We start from the raw sequence: 18,877 nt of genomic DNA on the forward strand, positions 1-18,877 counted from the left end.
AAATCTGATTCATTCAACATAATAAATCAAATAACATTATCACTTAAACTTTTATAAATTAATTCAAATATTTCTTAATATTACAGTAGTGGTGACAAATATACACTATGATAAATAAAATAAACATTGAATATCTCTTGAAATGGCGTTAAAAATAGTGACCCTTTTTACAATTTACTAGCAAGCAGGAGCTTCTCAGCTTCCCTACGTCCTGTGTCAGAAGCACCGTCCACGGTGGAGAAGCGAGTGGGGTGGGTGGCTTCACCCGCGAACAGCACGCGCGGCCGCCCGGTGGAGTCTGTCAGTGGAGCGGCCAGGGTGGCCCGCGCGGTGGGGTAGTGGGACGCTTGTATGCTGTCAAAACTGTAGCTGCCGCGCGTGAACGGGTTTGAGTACCATGTGGATCTGTGATTGGAAGAAATGCTTAATCTAAATTATGACATAAGGGTTCATACACCTACCTGTCCGACAGGCTAGACGCGTCAAAGTCACGGTGGTTACCATGGTTCCTCCCCACCAACTCGCTCGAGATCGTGGTTTCCATGGTTACGACCCGCCGATTTGCTATTAGACTACACGATCTGATCGGGAAACGGGAGTTGGTGAGGTGTAACCATGGCAACCACCGTAACCTTGACGCAGATGCGTCAAAGTTCGTCATCTATAATGGTCGAGCCAACTGTGTTAGTGAAAACTGCATTAAGATAAACTATATAAAATTAATTAATTAATATACCCCTAATTACGTTGCATGATCGTAGGACAGATATTTAAAGTACATCGCCTAAAGCGTTATTATTCCATAGCATACTATTTAATATACATTATAGTACTAACCTTTCTACAGCAATCGGTTTTGGTACAGTCTTGCCTGCACCCATGAATCTTTGTAACAGTTGCCAGCATTTTCTCTTCACCTCGTCTATAGGAAGCGTTTCTACCTGCAAACACATTGACAGTTCCAAGTTTTACCCTTTTTAGGGTATGTTTGTCCTTTTTAACATTATGGACTATTACATGGGCTGTCAGCATACGAGTAAGCATATAATAGAATTATACAACGCATATAACAGTATTGGGCGCACCAAATTGTATTGGGCGCCGACCTCACCGTATTAATAATAATAAATAATAATAAAAAAGTTTATTTAGGTAAAATCTACGACACACATATACATATATATTTATATGTATTGTGTCTGTAATACTGTAATTTTTTAATGTATAATAAAGACTTTTGAAATCTTACCAATTTAGCGATCTCCCCACTCGTCCAGAGCGTCAGCACGTTCCTCGACCCCATAGGCCGGCTAGCGGCGAATATCCTTGTAGTCCAGTAATCTTGCTTCGCAACCTTCTTCCTGTCCTCTTCTTTCCAAAGCAAACCGAAGAAGACAGCGTCAAGAGGCCACCACACTTCGTCGAAAGCCAAGTCGATTTTGTCCATGACGCCCATTGCTACGGTTTCTATTGCCGTTACTTTCTTCTCAGGCAGTAATGGTTTGAATAATTTGGCGTGTCTGCAAAGTATTGTCATAGACTAAAAAATGATACTACGTATCGAAGGGCAACTCTCCGCTCGCACTTATTCGTAGCGGGCGCCGACGTCACTTCTGGGTTTTACTTTGGTCTAAATAACCGCAGGCCGCTAAGGAGTGAGGGGGACAGCACGCGGACTGTTCGTCTCTCTCGCACATACGGCAAGAATGTGATTTTTGTACGGAATGTCCAGGATATGGTAGTGTGGAAGTTAAAACAGGTTATGTCATTACTGGGCCACTTTTCAATTTGGATATTTTATTGGTTTTTTAACAGGTTCGCCAACTTCGATCTCTCGTGTTGGTAAGTGACGATCTAATCTAAGGTGAGACACGGTTATTATTCCAAATTTTGGAATCATAAACTGGGGCAGGATAGTTGTATGTAAGTTTATAAGGCCTATTTCCTACCCAAGTAAGCAGAGACTATGGAATTACCATACGTACCTCTCTTTCAAAACACCAAGCGAGACAGTAACAACCACATTGTTTGCTGTGTACAGGACACCATTTTTGCAAGTTACTTTAACTTTTCCCTTGGGATCCAGCGGCCATTCTATCTGGGTCACTTCTGTGTTCAATTTTATGTCCAGAGTCGGGAAGCCGACGTCCTTGTTCTGTAATGCACGATCTTTATTCAGTAGGTAACATAGTTACACTTTGAATCGTCATTTTTTACATAACGAACGTCTCGTCCGCCTAAAACTACTGCAGCTTCTCACAACCAGTATAGTCAGGGAAAAGAAGCTGCAAGAAATATCTATAACTAACGTCTTATTCAGTTGGCTAGTCAGAGCCATAAGCTTGATTTGACTGAAAACTGAAAATCATTGATTAATCTGAAAATCATAATTGTCTGAAAAGTAAAATCACCTTTTTTTGACGTGACTTATTGTAGATTTGCCGCAGATGGCATTAACAAATGGGGAGCGCTGAAGGCTCTCACCCGGTACGACGTTTAAAACAACATGCCTGAGGGTGCCCAGTTGAGCGCGAACCTCGGCTCAGGGCGTCGTCTGAGAGTAAAAATATTTGAAAGAATTGATCGACCCTAGTGGGTCGATAGCGATAAGCGGTGATCGTAAAATTAGCAAATAATAATCATTTCATAGTTAACAGATAACCTCACCAGTAAAATATCGAAGAACGTCTTGTACCCGTATCTATGCCAACTCAAATGGTGATGACCTTTTATCTCTTCAAAGTTGTTCTTCTGGTCTATATCGTCCCAGTCATTAGACGCGTTGTAATTGTTGGCCAGCTGGTTCATGAAGTCAAGGAGTTGATCCAGAAACTCTTTTTGTTTTAACACTTCTGGTTTTTCAGCTTTGATGTAATCTATGAGCCTGCAATGTGGGATACTCTTATAACATCAATACTTCCTGCCTCTGGTCGCCTGGAAAACATTGCTGTAGAGCAATAAGGCCGCCAATTATGCTTCCAGTGTATGTTTTAAAATGTTTCATTTTTTTTTGCAATAAAATATTTGATTTGATTTTCGGAAACATTAGTCTGACTACAAGCCCTAACGTCTCCACCAATCAGCACTCAAGCAGCGTATTAACGAACGTAAGCAGCTGGCCATGGCAATTTTGTTTACCTTTACTTCCATACATTTATTTTATTAAAGAACGTCTAGGGCCCTGGGCCAAGGCTTTTCATGCAGCTTCTTGTCCCTGGCTATACAGGTTGAGGGAAGCTGCAGTAGTTTTAGGCGGATGAAACGTTCGTTATGTAAAAATGTGGGGAACTATGTTACCTACTATATAAAGATATTTTTGAATTTGAATACAAGCAGAGAAGCGACAGAACTATTAGGCATTCCCCATACAGTCCTGTGTGCAGGAGGCTTTACACATAATACTAACAAATTAAAAAATAAACAGATCATAACTACAACTTACTTTTCTGTAGTATACTTCCCGACAGGTTGCGACTCCTCCACAGAATTCCCCATCACAGCGAATGCGTACTCCATTAATTCATTAAACAGATCCTGGAATGCCTCATCAGGTACTACGCCATCTGATTGAAAGACCATGTGGTCCAGGTCTTGAGGGACTATGGCCTTGTTGTGCTGGATGGCGGCGTCGTAGACCGGATTAGGGTGGGTGCCGTGCAACCTGGAAATATCAAAATCATACATCTCACGTCACGGTCATAGAACAAGAAATAATACTACGTATAGAACGGGAACTCTCCGCTCTCCACCAGCGGCTAAGTTTACCTCACCCCCCTCGGTCTTACTTTAGTCTTCAATCGTATGGGCGTCAGATGTCACACACGGATGCGCGTGTAAAATGAGGTATTTTGTATGAAGTGTTCGGAATGTGACATAGTAGTGAAACAGTATACATCTCACGCCGGCAATCCCTGAAGCCCGTAGGTAGCAGCCACTCTTGATAGGAAGTACTTAAATGAATATAATGAACCGCGTCGCCCATATGAACCCATCATGTCGGCACAACACAATTCTTTTGTCTATTTTATCTTCGGGTGAGGCTTACAAAGTTATTTTATTAAGTGATTTCGGAGGCTGTTAAATACTCTACGCAATTCACTCATTTGCTTCCATCTCAGCTTGGCAGCAACTCAGTAGTCCCGGTCCTGTAGAAACCAACCGTCCATGGATTTTAAAATCTTTAGAAACACAAAACCGTCCTCACCATTCCGCTCCGAGTTCAACGACCCCATCTCCAAAGGGTACAGTATGTACCCTGCCCCCCACTCTGTCCTGAGCTTCTAGGGCCAGCACTCTACGCCCCGCACGCGCCAGCGTCGACGCCGCCGTCGCTCCCGCTGCGCCCAGGCCGACGATAATCGTGTCGTAAGCTTGCAATGACATCCTGATGGATAAATGAGATGGCGCATGCAGTTTTAGGTACTCGAAAAGTGCCGGCCAATAAAAAGAATATGTTATATATTGTAAGAACTGTCTAGATATTTATAGCAATAAGTAGTTAATACTTTGCATAGCCCTAAGTTATAGGCTTATTAGCTTTCTGCCGTGCCTACGTCGTCCTCGTGGACTTCTGTTATCGCGGTAAAGTGTATTTTTTTAAAGCATCGTATTACGTGTTCTGTACCCCCTACTTGGACGTTAAATATCATTATGATTGGTTAAGTAATGCATTCACTTATTACCAGTTATCGGTATAGGAATACAAGAAGAATCTAAGTATCTCAGTCTAGTAATCTCACAATCTCAAAAATCTCGTGGTCATATCCATATTAACCACGACGTTCAGGGTTATTGACGCCAAATAGCACTATATATCCCGATCGATGCTTATTACACAAAAAATGTTTTAGTAAGGGTTCGTATAAAATAATTAACTACTCTACTAATTTGCTTGAACTACTAAATTGCAAATTCGCGTTTCACACACACACCTTAAAACTTGATTTAACAAAATAATATCGATTCGCGATTTCTTCATGGTCCCTCACTACAATCAGCTGTTTCCCTTTGGCTGTTTCCTGTCTTTATGTTTTTGTTTTCTTTTTTGCAATGTGCAATGCGTGCAATACGATGCGCAGAATTAACTTTAAAAAAATAATAGCAAAATTAAATATTAAGTAATAACTGTTTTTCAGTCTAAAATAGCATGCATAAAAAAGCTAGTAGCTTTATATTTAGGAAATATTTTTTTATTATTGTTGATGTATTTTTTGCAGATATTTATGTTTTTAATAATTAATATAAAAGGAACAATTATATAAGTACCTTGTTGATAAAACGTTGCTGGCTGTATTTACGTTATTTACACTTATAACCTTAACCACTGATTTTAATGGTTTGTGATACATTCCTTGTTTTCGAAAAAGCTATTATAGATAACAATTTAATATAACACATCATAATCGGTACAAATACTAGATAAAACAAGTAATAATTAAAATACTTGCGGAAAATAAAAGAATTTTATGATAGATAATATTTTAAGTAGCTACTTACGGATAGGGATGTTCGATACAATTCGATACTCGACTGGATCGATCGTACAATCCATTAGATTTTTTTGTATGGATACGTATCATGCGATCCAGGGGCGGATCCACACACATGTATGGTTGATCGGATAGTAAGTATCGTATGAATTGGGTACCATACAAACCAAGCAGGTACCTAACTTATATCGGATCCGTGTATTCGTTGCAATCCGATTCGCCAATTAACCGAATAACTAGGTAGGTTTAAACCAAATCGTTTTCTTTACTTTATTCGTAATGCTACGCACTACTATATAAGTACCATTAGTATTACCATAGGTAGAGTAAAAAAATGCATATTTTATTTCTCACCACATCTTCATCTTTTATATTTTGATTAAAAATATTTTGGATCAACTGGATCAATCCAGTTGGATTGTGTCGAAGCAGTTGGATCGATACAATGCCACGCGATACATTACAAGCCGGAGTATCGATATCGATACACGGCACCTGGATCGAACATCTACGTACTTACGGAACGTATACAATCCTTGTATACAATCAAAGAGCTAAAGTGCAGCCACTGAGCTCTGTGGCGCTGATTCTTAAATTAAAGGCAACAATCAAAGACCAACAATCAATTACTTGGTCCTTGGCAACAATATTACCACAGAGTAGGTAATCAAATCGATCATAAAGTGGGCAATGTTTGGTATTTTTATGTCCATGCCAGGTACGAACATTGGGATTCGTGGGTTAATGGGAAACTTTGAAAAGCGGAGCCAGTAAATAAGTAAACATTGTTTAAAACATATTAAACTTATTTTATTACTAAGTAAATACGTACTTACAGTTGGGTTTAAACATTTAAAAATATAATTATAATGAATACATTGAATATAATAAACAATAATAGTTAGTTATTAAAAATGTCTGAAACAATATGAGGTCAGTCAGTTAGAGGTCTGTTTTGTTCTATATAATTATGAGGTAATTACATAACTTTGGTTAATAATACGTATGTTTGGTTATAAATTATAATACGTGAGTTACTGCAGTCAGCCTATAGCGGTTATTACATTTGCTAATCTCTCCTGCCCGATGCGTCAAGGTCAACGACTCGTCGATCGAAATCGTGTAGTCTAATAGCAAATTGGTGGGCCCATCTTCTTCTATCGTGTGGGTTGTGAGGTGAATTGCCAACCTCATCAACACTGGCCCCTGACATGTCTTATGTAACGACTATTTACTTACATTAGTTAGTAGTAACCGAGACCAACGGCTTAGCGTACCTTCCGAAGTACGCGACGTGCCCATGGTAACTACGATCTTGTGCGAATCTAATAGCGTCTATTTTCCCGATCTAACTGCATTCCGTGCCGCATCGGATTGGGTAGTATAATTAAACGCTTATATTTGACTATTTCTAATAAGTTTCGATGCTTCTCTGTAACCGGTTTCCGCTGCCCCATGTACTGTTGAGAAATGCGTCTCGTCCGTGGCTTCTCCAGCGAAAAGAACTCTGGGACGACCTGAAGAGTCCGTTAAAGGGGCTGCTAAGTCCGTCCTTGAGTTCGGATACGGAGCGCAGGCCACGCTGTCAAATGTATAGCTCCCTCTCGTGTAGGGATTTGTGAACCAGGTCGATCTAATTGGGAAATAAGACAAGAAGCCATTAGTATTTGAAAAAAAAAAAAAATACGAGTTATTGAATTAAAATGTGAAAACTTTTGTCACCTTGCGCTTGCGGCTAAACAAAGAAATATATTTATTAATAGTAATTAAATATTATCTCTCGTGTAAGAGTACTTATATTTCTAGCCAGGATCAATATTAAAATATAATAATTATTATTTTCTGATTAACTTACCTGATGATACCTGACGGTTCCGGTACTTGTATATCGGCACCCATAAACTTCTGTAGAAGTTGTCTACATTCTCTCTTCACTTTATCTTCTGGTAATATTTCTACCTGTAAAAAAAATATTAATTATATTTATTAATTTAGGCCGCCTGTTGTGCTTTTCTGTATATGCTGTCCTTATCTCTGTATTTTGTGTCCATTGTGCTCAATAAAGTATTTTATCTATCTATCTATCTAATAATATGTATTGCTTATTGATTATTATATTTTATAAATGGCGCCCAATATGGGGCTACTATTATAATTGGTAACTGACGAATGCACAGGTTGAACAGTGTTCTTTAAAGGGACACTTACACACAAAATATCACGCCTTTTTCCCGTTGGGGTAGGCAGAGACTACAGAGTTCCACTTACTACGATCCTGAGACATCACTTTCGATTCATACACATACTAAAATGAGGTTAATATTGATATAATTTAGTGCTTACCAATTTGCCAATCTCTCCACTAGTCCAAAACGTTAAGACATTTTTAGAGCCCATAGGTCTACTTGCGGCAAATATCCTAGTTGTCCAAAAGGACTCCTTTGGCACTTTCTTCTTGTCTTCACCTCTCCATAAAAATCCAACAAAGGCACTGTCTAGAGGCCACCAAACTTCGTCAAAAGAAAGAAGGATTTTATCCATAACACCTATCGATATCCTCTCTATTGCATTTATTTTTACCTCTGGCAACTTCGGCTTAAATAGGTTAGTGTGCCTGAAAGTAGGTGAATATTTTACTATATTTTAAACTGGGGAGTAAAAAGACCACATAGAAGAAATTCATCTAAACAGCAGTATTGCAATTTGACATTTGCGCATATAAAAGTAGGTGTGTAATGCCAACAAATTTCAAAAAGCAATGTTGCTTTTATGATACATTGTCTCGTCAAAGTCTAATCACAAAAGTGAAATAAGTCTAAATCGAGCAGAAATTGATTCACATACCTTTCTTTCAACACCCCAACAGATACAGTAACTATAGTACTTTGTGCTGTATAAACTGACCCATCTTTGCAAGTAACGGTCACTTTGTCTTTGTAATCCTGAGGCCAGTCGATTTGTGTCACTTCTTTGTTTAGTTCTATGTCTAAAGTAGGCCAGCCTGGGCCATTGTTGTGCGTGTTCTGAAAGGGATTTTTTTACATTTAATATTACACACAAGTACATTTACATGCGTAGTGGTATACCACTACCGCGAACAAATGTTTATTAACATTAAAATAATAATTAGTTAATAATTTATTACCAATAATATGTCGAAGAATGTTTTGAACCCATATTTGTGCCAGCTTAAATACAAATATCCATCCAAAGGCGTATACTTGTCGAGGGCATTGACGTCATTCCAATCGTTGGAAGCGTTGTGATTATTTACCAATAAATTTATAAAGTCCATCATTTGCTCCATGAAGTCTTCATCGTCCAAGAGTTCTGGCTTTTTCTCTTTTATATATTGTTTTACACTGAAATATGGATTTTAGGATTTTTATGTTGTATTATAAGAACCTATCTTTTTGTTAATGTCTTTTTGATTCCCTATCCAGCTGCAGCTGAACATCAGCGTCATAGTCTAGCTGCAGATAGGCTGTGACATTTGCTGAGTTGAAACGGTTTCGACAATAACTATGATAATTATATAATTAGGTACTTCTAAGTGATTATTATATTAATTCTTATTGAAGAGCATTTACGTATATCAAAAAATCAATATTTATTGCGTTTTGATATTTGTTTTACTTTACTTTTATAGTTGTCTGAAAGGGTAATGTTGGAGAGAAGATCCGAAGAGGTCAAACACGACAAGCTCTAAAAAACTGAAAACATCGACAACGCCAAACAACTTACTGTAACATCCAAACTACTGTAGGTAATTGTGCAATACTTACTGGTTAGCAACATGTTCACCAAAACGCCCTGGAGTATCAGGTAGCTCCATCTCATCACACTGCTGCTGTTCTACTAGCACATTGATCAGCTCCTGCACGTCTTGGTCAGGTTTGCTGCCGTCTGAGCGATACGTGATGAGATCCACGCCTTGAGGAACTAAAGGAAAGTTGTGCTTCACTGCTTGCTCGTATACCGTGTTGTCTTCCTCACCATGGACCCTGGATTATGATGATTAGGAATTAGGAAGACATGAGATTTTCTAGACTGCGAGTTGCTGGAGAAACATCCAGATGGCTTGGATGACAAGAGAAAAATTTACTCGACCCGACATCCAGTCCGGGACATGTCCCTACTGCCTACTCAAATGAAGTCGAAGTATCTAGCCGAAGTTGTGATCTTTCCATTATACCACGTAGGTCGTCTTTCATAATGGAAGAATTCCTTTTTTAGAAAATTATAAAATAAAAATAGTTCTCAAGAACTCGTTAGATGGCGCTTAACCAACTACGTTACGGGACGTTGCCAAGATGCCACAAAGTAATGAGATTGATTTCTTTTTCCTTGGATTTGTTCATTTTTGGAACATAATTATGTTCTGTTATTAAGTTCTGGGGACTAAAATGGCCACTTTAGCAATTCATCTAAATCCAAATCATTTCCTGAATTCCGAGCATTACTCAAGCAATTCTGCTATTATTGATTTACGATTTCAAAATGACATCGAAGAAAATCTGAAATATTATTATATCGTTATATATATATCGTTCCGTTCCTTGAAGTAACCTACCAAGTTCAGCGCCATCTATCCAGCAGCTACGAAACAAATTAAAAAAAGAAAATCCCTCAATACAATTGTCAAAAAATATATAATAACTAGATGTCGCGTGGTTCGCTCGCAGCAAGCTGCTCGCGTGTCTTGTTTTCCCGTCATTTTTTTACCGCGATAGAATTTGACCAAGACTTGAATTGGTCTCGTGAAATCAAAAAAGTTCTAGGTGCTATGGTTTTGCCAGGCCGTAGGGTGACCCCTGATGCGGAGCAGTTTTCGAAGATCTAGCAGTATTTCCATACTCAACAAGACGTTCCCATAACACCCCTATACATCGTTTTTACATCCGAGACATTTTCTGTAAAAACAAAAATTTGTATGGCGGCCATCTTGTTTTTCGGCCATTTTGATTTTTTTTTACCGGCGATAAAATTTGACCAAGATTTTATTAGGTTTGGTGAAAAAAGAATCGTTCCAGGTGCGATAGTTTTCCCAGGCTGTAGGGTGCCGCCCTGATGAGGAGCAGTTTTTGAAGGTCGGGAAGTATTTCCATACTCAATATGACATTTTGATCTCATCACTCTTACATCACATTCACCCCGAGGCATTTTCGAGAAAAACGAAAATTTTGTATGGCGGCCATCTTGTTTTTCCGCCATTTTGATTTTTTTTCACTGCCAATTGAATTTGACCAAAGTTTAAATATGTCTTGTGAAAACCAAAAAGTTCTAGGTGCTATAGTTTTGCCAGGCCGTAGGGTGTCTCCCTGATGCGGAGCAGTTTTCGAAGATCTAGCAGTATTTCCATACTCAACAAGACGTTCCGATTACACCTCCGTACACAGTTTTTACCCCCAAGACATTTTCTTGAAAAACAAAAATTTGTATGGCGGCCATCTTGTTTATCCGCCATTTTGATTTTTTTTCACCCACGATAGAATTTGACCAAGATTTTAATAGGTTTCGTGAAAAAAGAATCGTTCCAGGTGCGATAGTTTTGCCAGACGGTAGGGTGTCTCCCTGATGCGGAGCAGTTTTCCAAGATCTGGAAGTTTTCCCATACTCATCGGAATATCTTGATCACATCTCCCATACATCATATTTACCCCCCGGCGCTCCTTCTGGGAGAACAACCCTGTCAGTGAGTCAGTCAGTCAGTCAGTCAGTCAGTCAGTCAGTACATGGGTTTGTAGCTTTATATAATATAATAATAATTAATGACTGAACGCACAGATACATAATTATTATACCCTTCTTGCAGTGGCACTTGGTCTGTGACCTGTGTCTCTGGTAAATAGCATTTTTGTTCTGCAAAAGCGGGCCATTCGGGCGATTTACAAATTGGGACCCAAGATGTCACTTAGAAATAAATTTAAAGAAATTAATATTTTAACTATGGCATCACAATATATCTTTGAAAACTTAATATATGTAAAAAAACATATAGGATTATTTGCAAAAAATAGCGATCGGCACATTGTTAATACCCGGAATAAAAATAAACTTGCTTTACAAGTCAGTCGATTACATAAGATTACTAAATCTTTTAGTAATCTTATGTAATCGGTAATGTAATCTAAAAGGGGCAATGTATACGTTTTTACAATAAGATTCCCATTGACATTCAGAATTTGCCTTTCAACTGCTTTAAGAAAGTAGTTAAACAAAAACTTTACAAAAAAGGTTATTATAAAGTTAGTGATTATTTAGAAGATATGAATGCATGGGATTAACTGTCTGAGAACTGATATTAGGCAGCTAAATTACTCAATTGTATATCAATATTTTATGTTTATTTTTATTTTTTTTAAAAGAACGTCTAGGGCCCTGTGCCGAGGTTTTTCTTGCAGCTTCTTTTCCCCGGCTATACAGGTTGTGAGAAGCTGCAGTAGTTTTAGGCGGATGAGACGTTCGTTATGTAAAAATTGACGATTCAAAGTGTAACTATGTTACCTACTGAATAAAGATATTTTTGAATTTGAATTTGAATTTTTGAATACCCTCCGAAAGACGAGATAAACTATAGTTTAAAAAAATTAATAATAATAAAAAAGTTTATATCATTTGCAATCTCCTTTAAATTGCCTAATAAAACAAACAAGCTCATGACTATATCAGAATTGGGATAGTGAGAGTACTAAGTACCCACACCTCATCGAGCTTTCTGTTACACCAACGTGATAGGTGAGCCGTATCGCCGTCTGTATGAGTCGAGCCAACAGTGTTAGTGATAAAGACCTAATAGCTGTGTCTGTAAGGTTATATTCTTTTATCTTAAACTTACCATTCAGCACCAAGCTCCACAATCCCCTCTCCGAAGGGCACAGAGTGTACTCTGCCCCCCACACGGCCCTGGGCTTCCAGCGCCAGGACTCTTCGCCCTGCCCGCGCCAGAGTTGACGCCGCCGCAACACCCGCTGCGCCCAGGCCTACTATGATGACCTCATAGTGGTTGGAAGCCATTGGGTTACTACAAAGTTGAAAGGTACATACATAATATTCATATACATACAAATACTCTCTTTCATTATACGATTTCTTGGGACAGGACTGTTTGCTAAAGCGGACGCGAGGCAGGAACCCGATTTTGCCATACTGCAATATTCTTAATGGCGTTGAATCCGAAAAATCGTCACCATTAAAGGAGTGGATACAGCCGCAAGTAATCAGGAGATAGTTATCAAGACACTTTCGATATGTAGACCTAATGGCCTTATTACATTACTGATTGGCTAGTGTAATAATTCCTTAAGTTAGGTGTGTTGAATCGTCCACCACATCACATTAGAAAGGATATAATTCCTCAAGGTCATTTCCTAGAAGATAAAGCTGAATAAGTTCCATGTTTTACTTTCTTCCAGTCTGCTACACTGGAAGAAAGTAAAACATGGAACTTTGTTTTACTTTCTTCCAGTGTAGCAGGCAAGCATATAACAAAAATAAAAAACTTGAAAACGATTTAACTTCATAGATTTCAACATAAAAAATCAACACTGGGCAAACTGAAGTTACTTACACTTTTTATCGCTCCAACTCTATTATTGAATTTCAAATGTCAAAATAAATGTTCACAAAAGAGGTTAGATTGCCGAAAATTATTTGATGAAATAATGTGTAGTGAGATTTTAGAATCTATTACTAAAAGTACTAAAGAAATGGAATTCGCTAAAAAAAACACCTTTTATTACCTTATTAAGATACGTTCCAATACAAATCCAATGAGTTTTATGTTTCGTAATTTTGTACGTCAATATTGGTAACACATGTACGTAACACTGGTAACACCTAAATAATAGTGAATTAGTGATGTGCCTAATATTTTTGAGAACACATATTTTTTATCAAAAATGTGTGATAGGATTAGGTGATAGGTATATTTAAATCTTATCTCCTGTAGATAAGTAGGTAGATAAACTATTCCTAATGCACCACTGTCATTAAAAAGGCCCCCGTAAAATGCTGATCATACTCCGACACGCGATAAATGAATCAAGCTTATTTGGTTCAATGAGGGACTTTTCATATTTTTGGGTGGAATTGATGACGCTGGTTATTACACCCAGGCGCAACACATCTTCCACCCATTATTATTTTGATCCAAATAAAGAGAAGCATAGAACAACATAGGTAGCAACATAATTTTATACATATTATCCACACAAGCAACAATTATTTTTATATATGCCTCGGCTATAACACTATATTTTTGAATAATTATGTGTCCGAGCAATGAGAATATAGGTATTTATCACGATAAATTTATACAGCGCCATAGTTTTTTTTGAGGAACGTGGCCTGGAAAGATCCTTACAATAAGTGATATTTATTTTCGTTATGATTTTTATAAAACAACCAACTTTGATATAATCGGCAATAACAAAAGGCGAAAAAAACATATTTTGAAATTCACAATCATTAGTTTAGAAATGAATGTGCTCTTTTTTATTAGTATCGAAACGAACGTCCTTTTCATTTTTATTTTGCACGTGTTTTAACATCCGTGAAATCTGTTCGTGGTACTCATCATAGTCTGGTGATTGAGCGAAGGCGTATAACTTTCCGTCTTCTTCGCGCACGGCATGTCTTAAGTCGCTCTCTTTAGCGTCTTGCTTCTCAGTGTCAGCTATTGCTACTTTATTATCGTCACTTTCAGAGTCCGAAGATTTCTCCGCTCTTTGAACCGCAGGTTTGTTTGTCGCAGTACTCGTAGATATATTTTCATTAGAGCTAGATACTTCAGAACTAGTTCCCTTCTTTAGCGTATCGCGACTTCTATTCACTTTACCCGGTTCAGAGCTTTTACTCGTTTTTTTTGAACTCTTAGTTGCTTTTGTCGCGGCAACTGTGGTAACATCATCTTCATTACTGCTGTCGTCGTCATCTTTCTCAGGTTTTCCTTTCTTTTTTCCTTTATCATCAATTTCAAAAGTATCATTCTCTTCAATTTCTTTCTTACCGTCCATGGCCTTCAACTCTTCCTCCTCCTCGTCTTTAGACATCAATGTGTCAATGCTGAGATCAGATTCCTTCTTCTCAATACTGCTGTCTGAACTATCATCGGGCTTACCTTGGTGGACTCTCTTGTACATGTCATCATTTTTCTTATTTTTCTTCTTTTTCTCATCTCGTTTCTTCTTCGATCGGTCTTCATAATCATCATCGTCACCATTATTTTTATATTTCTTCATGACAGAAGTATATTTCGGCATACCACGGTCAGAATCTTTGGTAGTGAAATGCTTGTAATTCAAACTCAGCTCTTCAACGGGAAATGACGCAAACTTCTGTATGGCTGCTACTGTGTCTATCTTTGCTTTTCCTTTTTTATCCTTGCTTTCCTTTTTATTATTTTCTTTTGGGTGTTTAGAGTCACTTTCATCGCGCTTAAGTTCTTTAGAATCCACTCTAGGTCTAGTTTCGTCTTTTTTATCATCATGAACTGAGGCTTGCTGTAAGGTGATTATTTTGTCAGCTGCCTTCTCAGCAATTTTGTCGGCGAGCTTTTCGAACTTGTCGGAAGTCAGTAGTCGGTCAATAAAGTCCTCTATATCCGGTTTCTTGTCCCTACTATCTTTGTAAGGCGCTCCATGTATTATAGTTGAGAGTGATATTATACCTTAAAATAAAAATGATTGGACATTAACCTATTTGGGTCTAAAAAAGAGATAGAGAGGATAGTGTTGTTGGCATGGCACGACAGAATTAAGTTGACAGCACACATCAAACGGGTTGATAACCAGGGAGATGCCTATAATTCGCCCGGATTATTAATTAATTTTAAAATTAACAAGCAGTCCCTTTCCTTTTCGGATTCGGAATAAAATTATAGAGGTGCCTGCAGGAATCGAGACCATTATAAGCTTATAATAATCCTACTTTCTATTAATGTTATGAACGCGAAGTTTATCTATGTATGTTTGTGGTTCTATCACGTAAAAAGTACTGAATGGATTTTGATTAAAAACAGTTATATAGCTTATACAAGTCAGAATAACACAAAGGCTGTAATTTATGAAGATAAAATATGTAAATTAACCAAAATATAATGAAAATTGACAAGTAAGTTACCCGAATATAATGTATTTATTACATTTACAAAAAATATAGAGCCATCAATTATGTTGCCTTGCAAAAAAAATAAAAATAGATGGCGCTGTAAACAAATGTAGTCAAAGGTACATCCATCACAAGATGAACTAAGTACCCACACTTCACCAACCTTTCTGTTAGACCAACGTGATACAGTGTACATGATGATCTTTATAGACAGGACACCAGAACTCCTCATGTTACGTACCTGTGGCGTAGCTTTTTTGTAAAGTTTTAACGCATTTTTTTACCGAAAAGTGACTGTATAATACTTACATAATAATATTTTTGTTATGTATTGGTACATCTTAAGTTCCTAGAAACATTTACTTTATATTGTTCTATATGAAAATATTAGAAAAATTGCGTTTCCTTGCATGTGCACAATAATTTTAAAAGAAAAGGATTTTATTACACATAAAAATAAATTCAATTTAATTTTATTACTTTCTGGTTACAAAATTGTTTTTTATTAATGTGTTCGATACACGCATCATCCAATGCCGGCAATGATAAGCTTAGCTTAAATAATTTTCATCCCAGCTTAATAGAGAAACCTTAAAGTTGGTAGTTGGGTTCCCAACCTTAAAGTTGGGAATTGGTTTTTCGCCCGCAATCACATTTGCGTGGATTTTTATTATCGTGGTAAGTACTTTTCCGATCCCATTTTTGTAGGTGATCGGATGAGTAGTAACAAAAAACAACAATCAACAAACAAACATACTTTCGCATTTTTAATATAGTTTCCTTTTAAACCCGTTTAGGTTGAATTGATTGATGATTAGTTTACTTTCAATCGATTATGACATCCCTATCACGCGGATACGGAAGTCAACACTTCCATTGCTAATGTGTCAAACTTAAAGAAAAAATACCCTCTATTCTATAAACTGTAGAATTTGCCGACGATTATTTTATTAAAGAACTTAAATAAAATTGAATTAAAATGGCCTATCCCGCTCTTCGCCAGCCCAAATTCTTGAAAGAGCAGTCGACAAGTGAAAGGAAACAAGTAATATCGGATGTTAAGTATGTGATTTTAACTTTGTGCAATGGAATTAAGTTGGTGATTACTTCAGATAGCTATAACAGTATCATTATTGAAGAGGATACTTACAAATGCGTGCTCTGCGGGATGTCTATGGAGTTGGACAACGAATATAAGGAGTTACACAAGAATTCGCACGAGCATAAAAACTTGATGACTTCTGTACCATATGTTGAAGAATTTCCAGAAAGTTTAATGAGGAAGGTAAGATAAGAAAACGTATTTATACCTGACGTGAAGTATATTTTCTGTAATATATAAGTTCACGACTATATCCCAATTGGGGTAGTTAGAACTAAGGTGTGGGTACTTTCTTTAAAATGCACTTATTACAAATTTTTTTTTGATAAAAACGTGTTTCAGTTATCATATATCAATTAAATTTCATGTGGAATATCAATTCAATTTCATGTGGAATATCAATTCAATTTCATGTGGTATATCAATTCAATTTCATGTGGAGTTCTCTTACGAAATCGGTGTGCTGGTATTTTTCATGAAAACAAAACACATTCAACCATTTCATGTTTTGTTACTGTCATTCTAACAGTCTGCTTACTATATTTGTTTCAGATTGACAAACACAACGGCTACTGCACAATATGCAATGTAATTGTTCCATCGCATGCTATCGCTCATCATGTTGACAACAATGTACACGTCAACGAGTTTGAAAAAGCCGTGATCAGAGCGTCTATTTATAAACCATATTAATATTTGTTTTAAACATCTTTTTATTTATTTCTTGTTACAAATCATCGTCATAAATAATTTAAGAGCCATTCTCTTGTCTGTACATGCTACTTTTTAGGGGATTTTTCATATTCAAAAAGGTCTTCTATATTTAAAACTATAACATACAGATAGAATTGCCAGCTTCAGCCTAAAGAAAATAGTTACAAATAAGAGATGAAAAATAAAATGGTAGTTACCTATTTTGGATGAAGTGTTATAAGGTCTGTTTTTATGTAATTGTTAATAAACATTTTGGTGTGAATTTTAATTTTGAGTTTCATTAAAATATAACTTTTGACAACACAGAAAGGGGAATTGATTATTTTGGGACACCAAAAATTACTCTTTAACTTTTTAACAGGAGTCTGACAAATTCTCGTATTTTTTTTCTGTGTAAGTACTTAGAATAATGATCCATTATGGTGGCAGTGCACACATAAGGGACACTAAATGAGTCACAATAAAGCATGCAACAGATAAATTAACTTGCGGTCTCAAATTTTACCCATACTTAATTAAAATGTGATGTTTCATAAAGGTGCTTATATGTGGTTTTTCACTATAATAATAATATTTTCCTTATTTCAGACTTCACAGGGTCCATATTTCGACATACATGCTTCCGAATTAAAAACAAAATTAAATCCAAATAAAAAATGATATACCTAGGGTCATGTTTGACCACAATCTCACTTGGGGGTTTGAAAGGCCACATCAATTTATCGAAAAAGAAATATTGCTATTTGACATTTGTTTGCATTGCACACTTATAAATGTCAAATTGATGTGGCCTTTTTAACCCCTAAGTAATATATATATACCTATATAGGTACCACTATCTCTGCCTTTCGTCTTCAGCTACCAATTATACACACGTATTTCATTAAAGGATTAAAATAAAAACCAAGCTTTTGCTATAGATTTGTAATGATACTTTAACACTATCGCCTTCGCTTTTTTGACCGTTTCTTCGCGGCTTTTTTCGTAACCTTATTCATTTTCGCGATTTTCCTCTTGTGCAGCCATATGGGGTACTGTCCGTTTTGATCTTTTAACGTTTTGGAGCTGTATATTCTCTTGCCTTTGTCACCGTCGTCGACTTCGATTTTTTCGTCATCGGAGCTCATTTCGACGTCCTCTTGCTCTTCTGCTTCCTTAATCTTTTGCTTCTTAGTCTTTTTAGCGTTCTTCTTTGCAATTTCACCAGCGTCTAAGAAAATAACTTGGTCGGACTCCATAACCTCACTTTCTTCGGGCTTCTTATCTTCCTCCTTTATTCCCAGCATCTTCTTCAATCTGGCCAGTTCTTTTACGGCATACCGCTCGCGTTTGATGGCTCTGCATTTGCGCTTCCATTTGCTTCGGATTGATTTCGCCATTGTGTACAAAATTTGGAAATATTACGCCACAGTCCACACCACAACACGCGACTTGCGGAAAGAGAAAATAAACAATAGCTGTC

At 37.1% G+C, this 18,877-nt stretch overlaps 5 protein-coding genes across 8 annotated transcripts; 1 reads left to right on the plus strand and 4 right to left on the minus strand.

Moving 5' to 3' along the window:
* Positions 1–18: 18 nt before the first annotated feature.
* Positions 19–5,595, minus strand: LOC126379485 (peroxisomal N(1)-acetyl-spermine/spermidine oxidase-like). 3 transcript variants are annotated; one of them, XM_050028251.1, is made up of 8 exons: positions 5,497–5,595; positions 4,205–4,384; positions 3,443–3,661; positions 2,668–2,884; positions 1,986–2,155; positions 1,250–1,520; positions 838–941; positions 19–405 (listed from the first exon to the last, which is right to left on the minus strand). In XM_050028251.1, the coding sequence occupies exons 1-8, from the start codon at positions 5,577–5,579 to the stop codon at positions 168–170; spliced, it is 1,482 nt and encodes a 493-aa protein (XP_049884208.1). In that variant the 5' UTR covers positions 5,580–5,595; the 3' UTR covers positions 19–167. The 3 variants fall into 3 exon arrangements, with proteins under 3 accessions (XP_049884208.1, XP_049884207.1, XP_049884209.1); XM_050028250.1 differs by lacking the exon at positions 5,497–5,595 and adding an exon at positions 5,266–5,486; XM_050028252.1 differs by lacking the exon at positions 5,497–5,595 and adding an exon at positions 4,683–4,891.
* An 816-nt stretch (positions 5,596–6,411) lies between these two features.
* LOC126379496 (spermine oxidase-like) lies at positions 6,412–13,319 on the minus strand. 2 transcript variants are annotated; one of them, XM_050028267.1, is made up of 8 exons: positions 13,232–13,319; positions 12,328–12,513; positions 9,275–9,493; positions 8,635–8,851; positions 8,334–8,512; positions 7,833–8,103; positions 7,345–7,448; positions 6,412–7,122 (listed from the first exon to the last, which is right to left on the minus strand). In XM_050028267.1, the coding sequence occupies exons 2-8, from the start codon at positions 12,504–12,506 to the stop codon at positions 6,885–6,887; spliced, it is 1,407 nt and encodes a 468-aa protein (XP_049884224.1). In that variant the 5' UTR covers positions 12,507–12,513; positions 13,232–13,319; the 3' UTR covers positions 6,412–6,884. The 2 variants fall into 2 exon arrangements, with proteins under 2 accessions (XP_049884224.1, XP_049884223.1); XM_050028266.1 differs by lacking the exon at positions 13,232–13,319 and adding an exon at positions 13,060–13,147.
* Positions 13,320–13,963: 644 nt separating this feature from the next.
* On the minus strand, positions 13,964–15,831 carry LOC126379683 (protein starmaker-like). The gene is made up of 2 exons (XM_050028501.1): positions 15,780–15,831; positions 13,964–15,159 (listed from the first exon to the last, which is right to left on the minus strand). The coding sequence occupies exons 1-2, from the start codon at positions 15,829–15,831 to the stop codon at positions 13,964–13,966; spliced, it is 1,248 nt and encodes a 415-aa protein (XP_049884458.1).
* A 641-nt stretch (positions 15,832–16,472) lies between these two features.
* On the plus strand, positions 16,473–17,683 carry LOC126379626 (uncharacterized). Its single transcript, XM_050028458.1, has 2 exons — positions 16,473–16,884; positions 17,254–17,683. Exons 1-2 carry the CDS (start codon positions 16,579–16,581, stop codon positions 17,392–17,394), a joined length of 447 nt encoding a protein of 148 aa, XP_049884415.1. The 5' UTR covers positions 16,473–16,578; the 3' UTR covers positions 17,395–17,683.
* A 641-nt stretch (positions 17,684–18,324) lies between these two features.
* On the minus strand, positions 18,325–18,872 carry LOC126379628 (protein LLP homolog). Its single transcript, XM_050028461.1, has one exon. The coding sequence runs from the start codon at positions 18,792–18,794 to the stop codon at positions 18,357–18,359; it is 438 nt and encodes a 145-aa protein (XP_049884418.1). The 5' UTR covers positions 18,795–18,872; the 3' UTR covers positions 18,325–18,356.
* Between the last annotated feature and the right edge of the window lie 5 nt (positions 18,873–18,877).

Source organism: Pectinophora gossypiella, chromosome 29 (assembly GCF_024362695.1).
Source record: "Pectinophora gossypiella chromosome 29, ilPecGoss1.1, whole genome shotgun sequence".
In the NCBI taxonomy this organism is placed as follows: Eukaryota; Metazoa; Arthropoda; class Insecta; order Lepidoptera; family Gelechiidae; genus Pectinophora; species Pectinophora gossypiella.

Bases quoted from the DNA above. Each gene is read 5' to 3' on its own strand.
- LOC126379485 (XM_050028251.1), bottom strand. From the start codon at position 5,579: ATGATACGTATCCATACAAAAAAATCTAATGGATTGTACGATCGATCC. The intron at 4,385-5,496 runs GTAAGTAGCTAC...TTTATCCATCAG, and splicing joins TGTATCGAACATCCCTATCC to GATGTCATTGCAAGCTTACG. The intron at 3,662-4,204 runs GTGAGGACGGTT...TGATATTTCCAG, and splicing joins GTTGAACTCGGAGCGGAATG to GTTGCACGGCACCCACCCTA.
- LOC126379496 (XM_050028267.1), bottom strand. From the start codon at position 12,506: ATGGCTTCCAACCACTATGAGGTCATCATAGTAGGCCTGGGCGCAGCG. The intron at 8,513-8,634 runs GTAATAAATTAT...AATCCCTTTCAG, and splicing joins CATTCTTCGACATATTATTG to AACACGCACAACAATGGCCC. The intron at 7,123-7,344 runs GTAAGTTAATCA...TTTCCCAATTAG, and splicing joins GAACCGTCAGGTATCATCAG to ATCGACCTGGTTCACAAATC.
- LOC126379683 (XM_050028501.1), bottom strand. From the start codon at position 15,831: ATGAGGAGTTCTGGTGTCCTGTCTATAAAGATCATCATGTACACTGTA. The intron at 15,160-15,779 runs GTTGGTCTAACA...TTTTATTTTAAG, and splicing joins CATCATGTACACTGTATCAC to GTATAATATCACTCTCAACT.
- LOC126379626 (XM_050028458.1), top strand. From the start codon at position 16,579: ATGGCCTATCCCGCTCTTCGCCAGCCCAAATTCTTGAAAGAGCAGTCG. The intron at 16,885-17,253 runs GTAAGATAAGAA...TATTTGTTTCAG, and splicing joins CAGAAAGTTTAATGAGGAAG to ATTGACAAACACAACGGCTA.
- LOC126379628 (XM_050028461.1), bottom strand. From the start codon at position 18,794: ATGGCGAAATCAATCCGAAGCAAATGGAAGCGCAAATGCAGAGCCATC.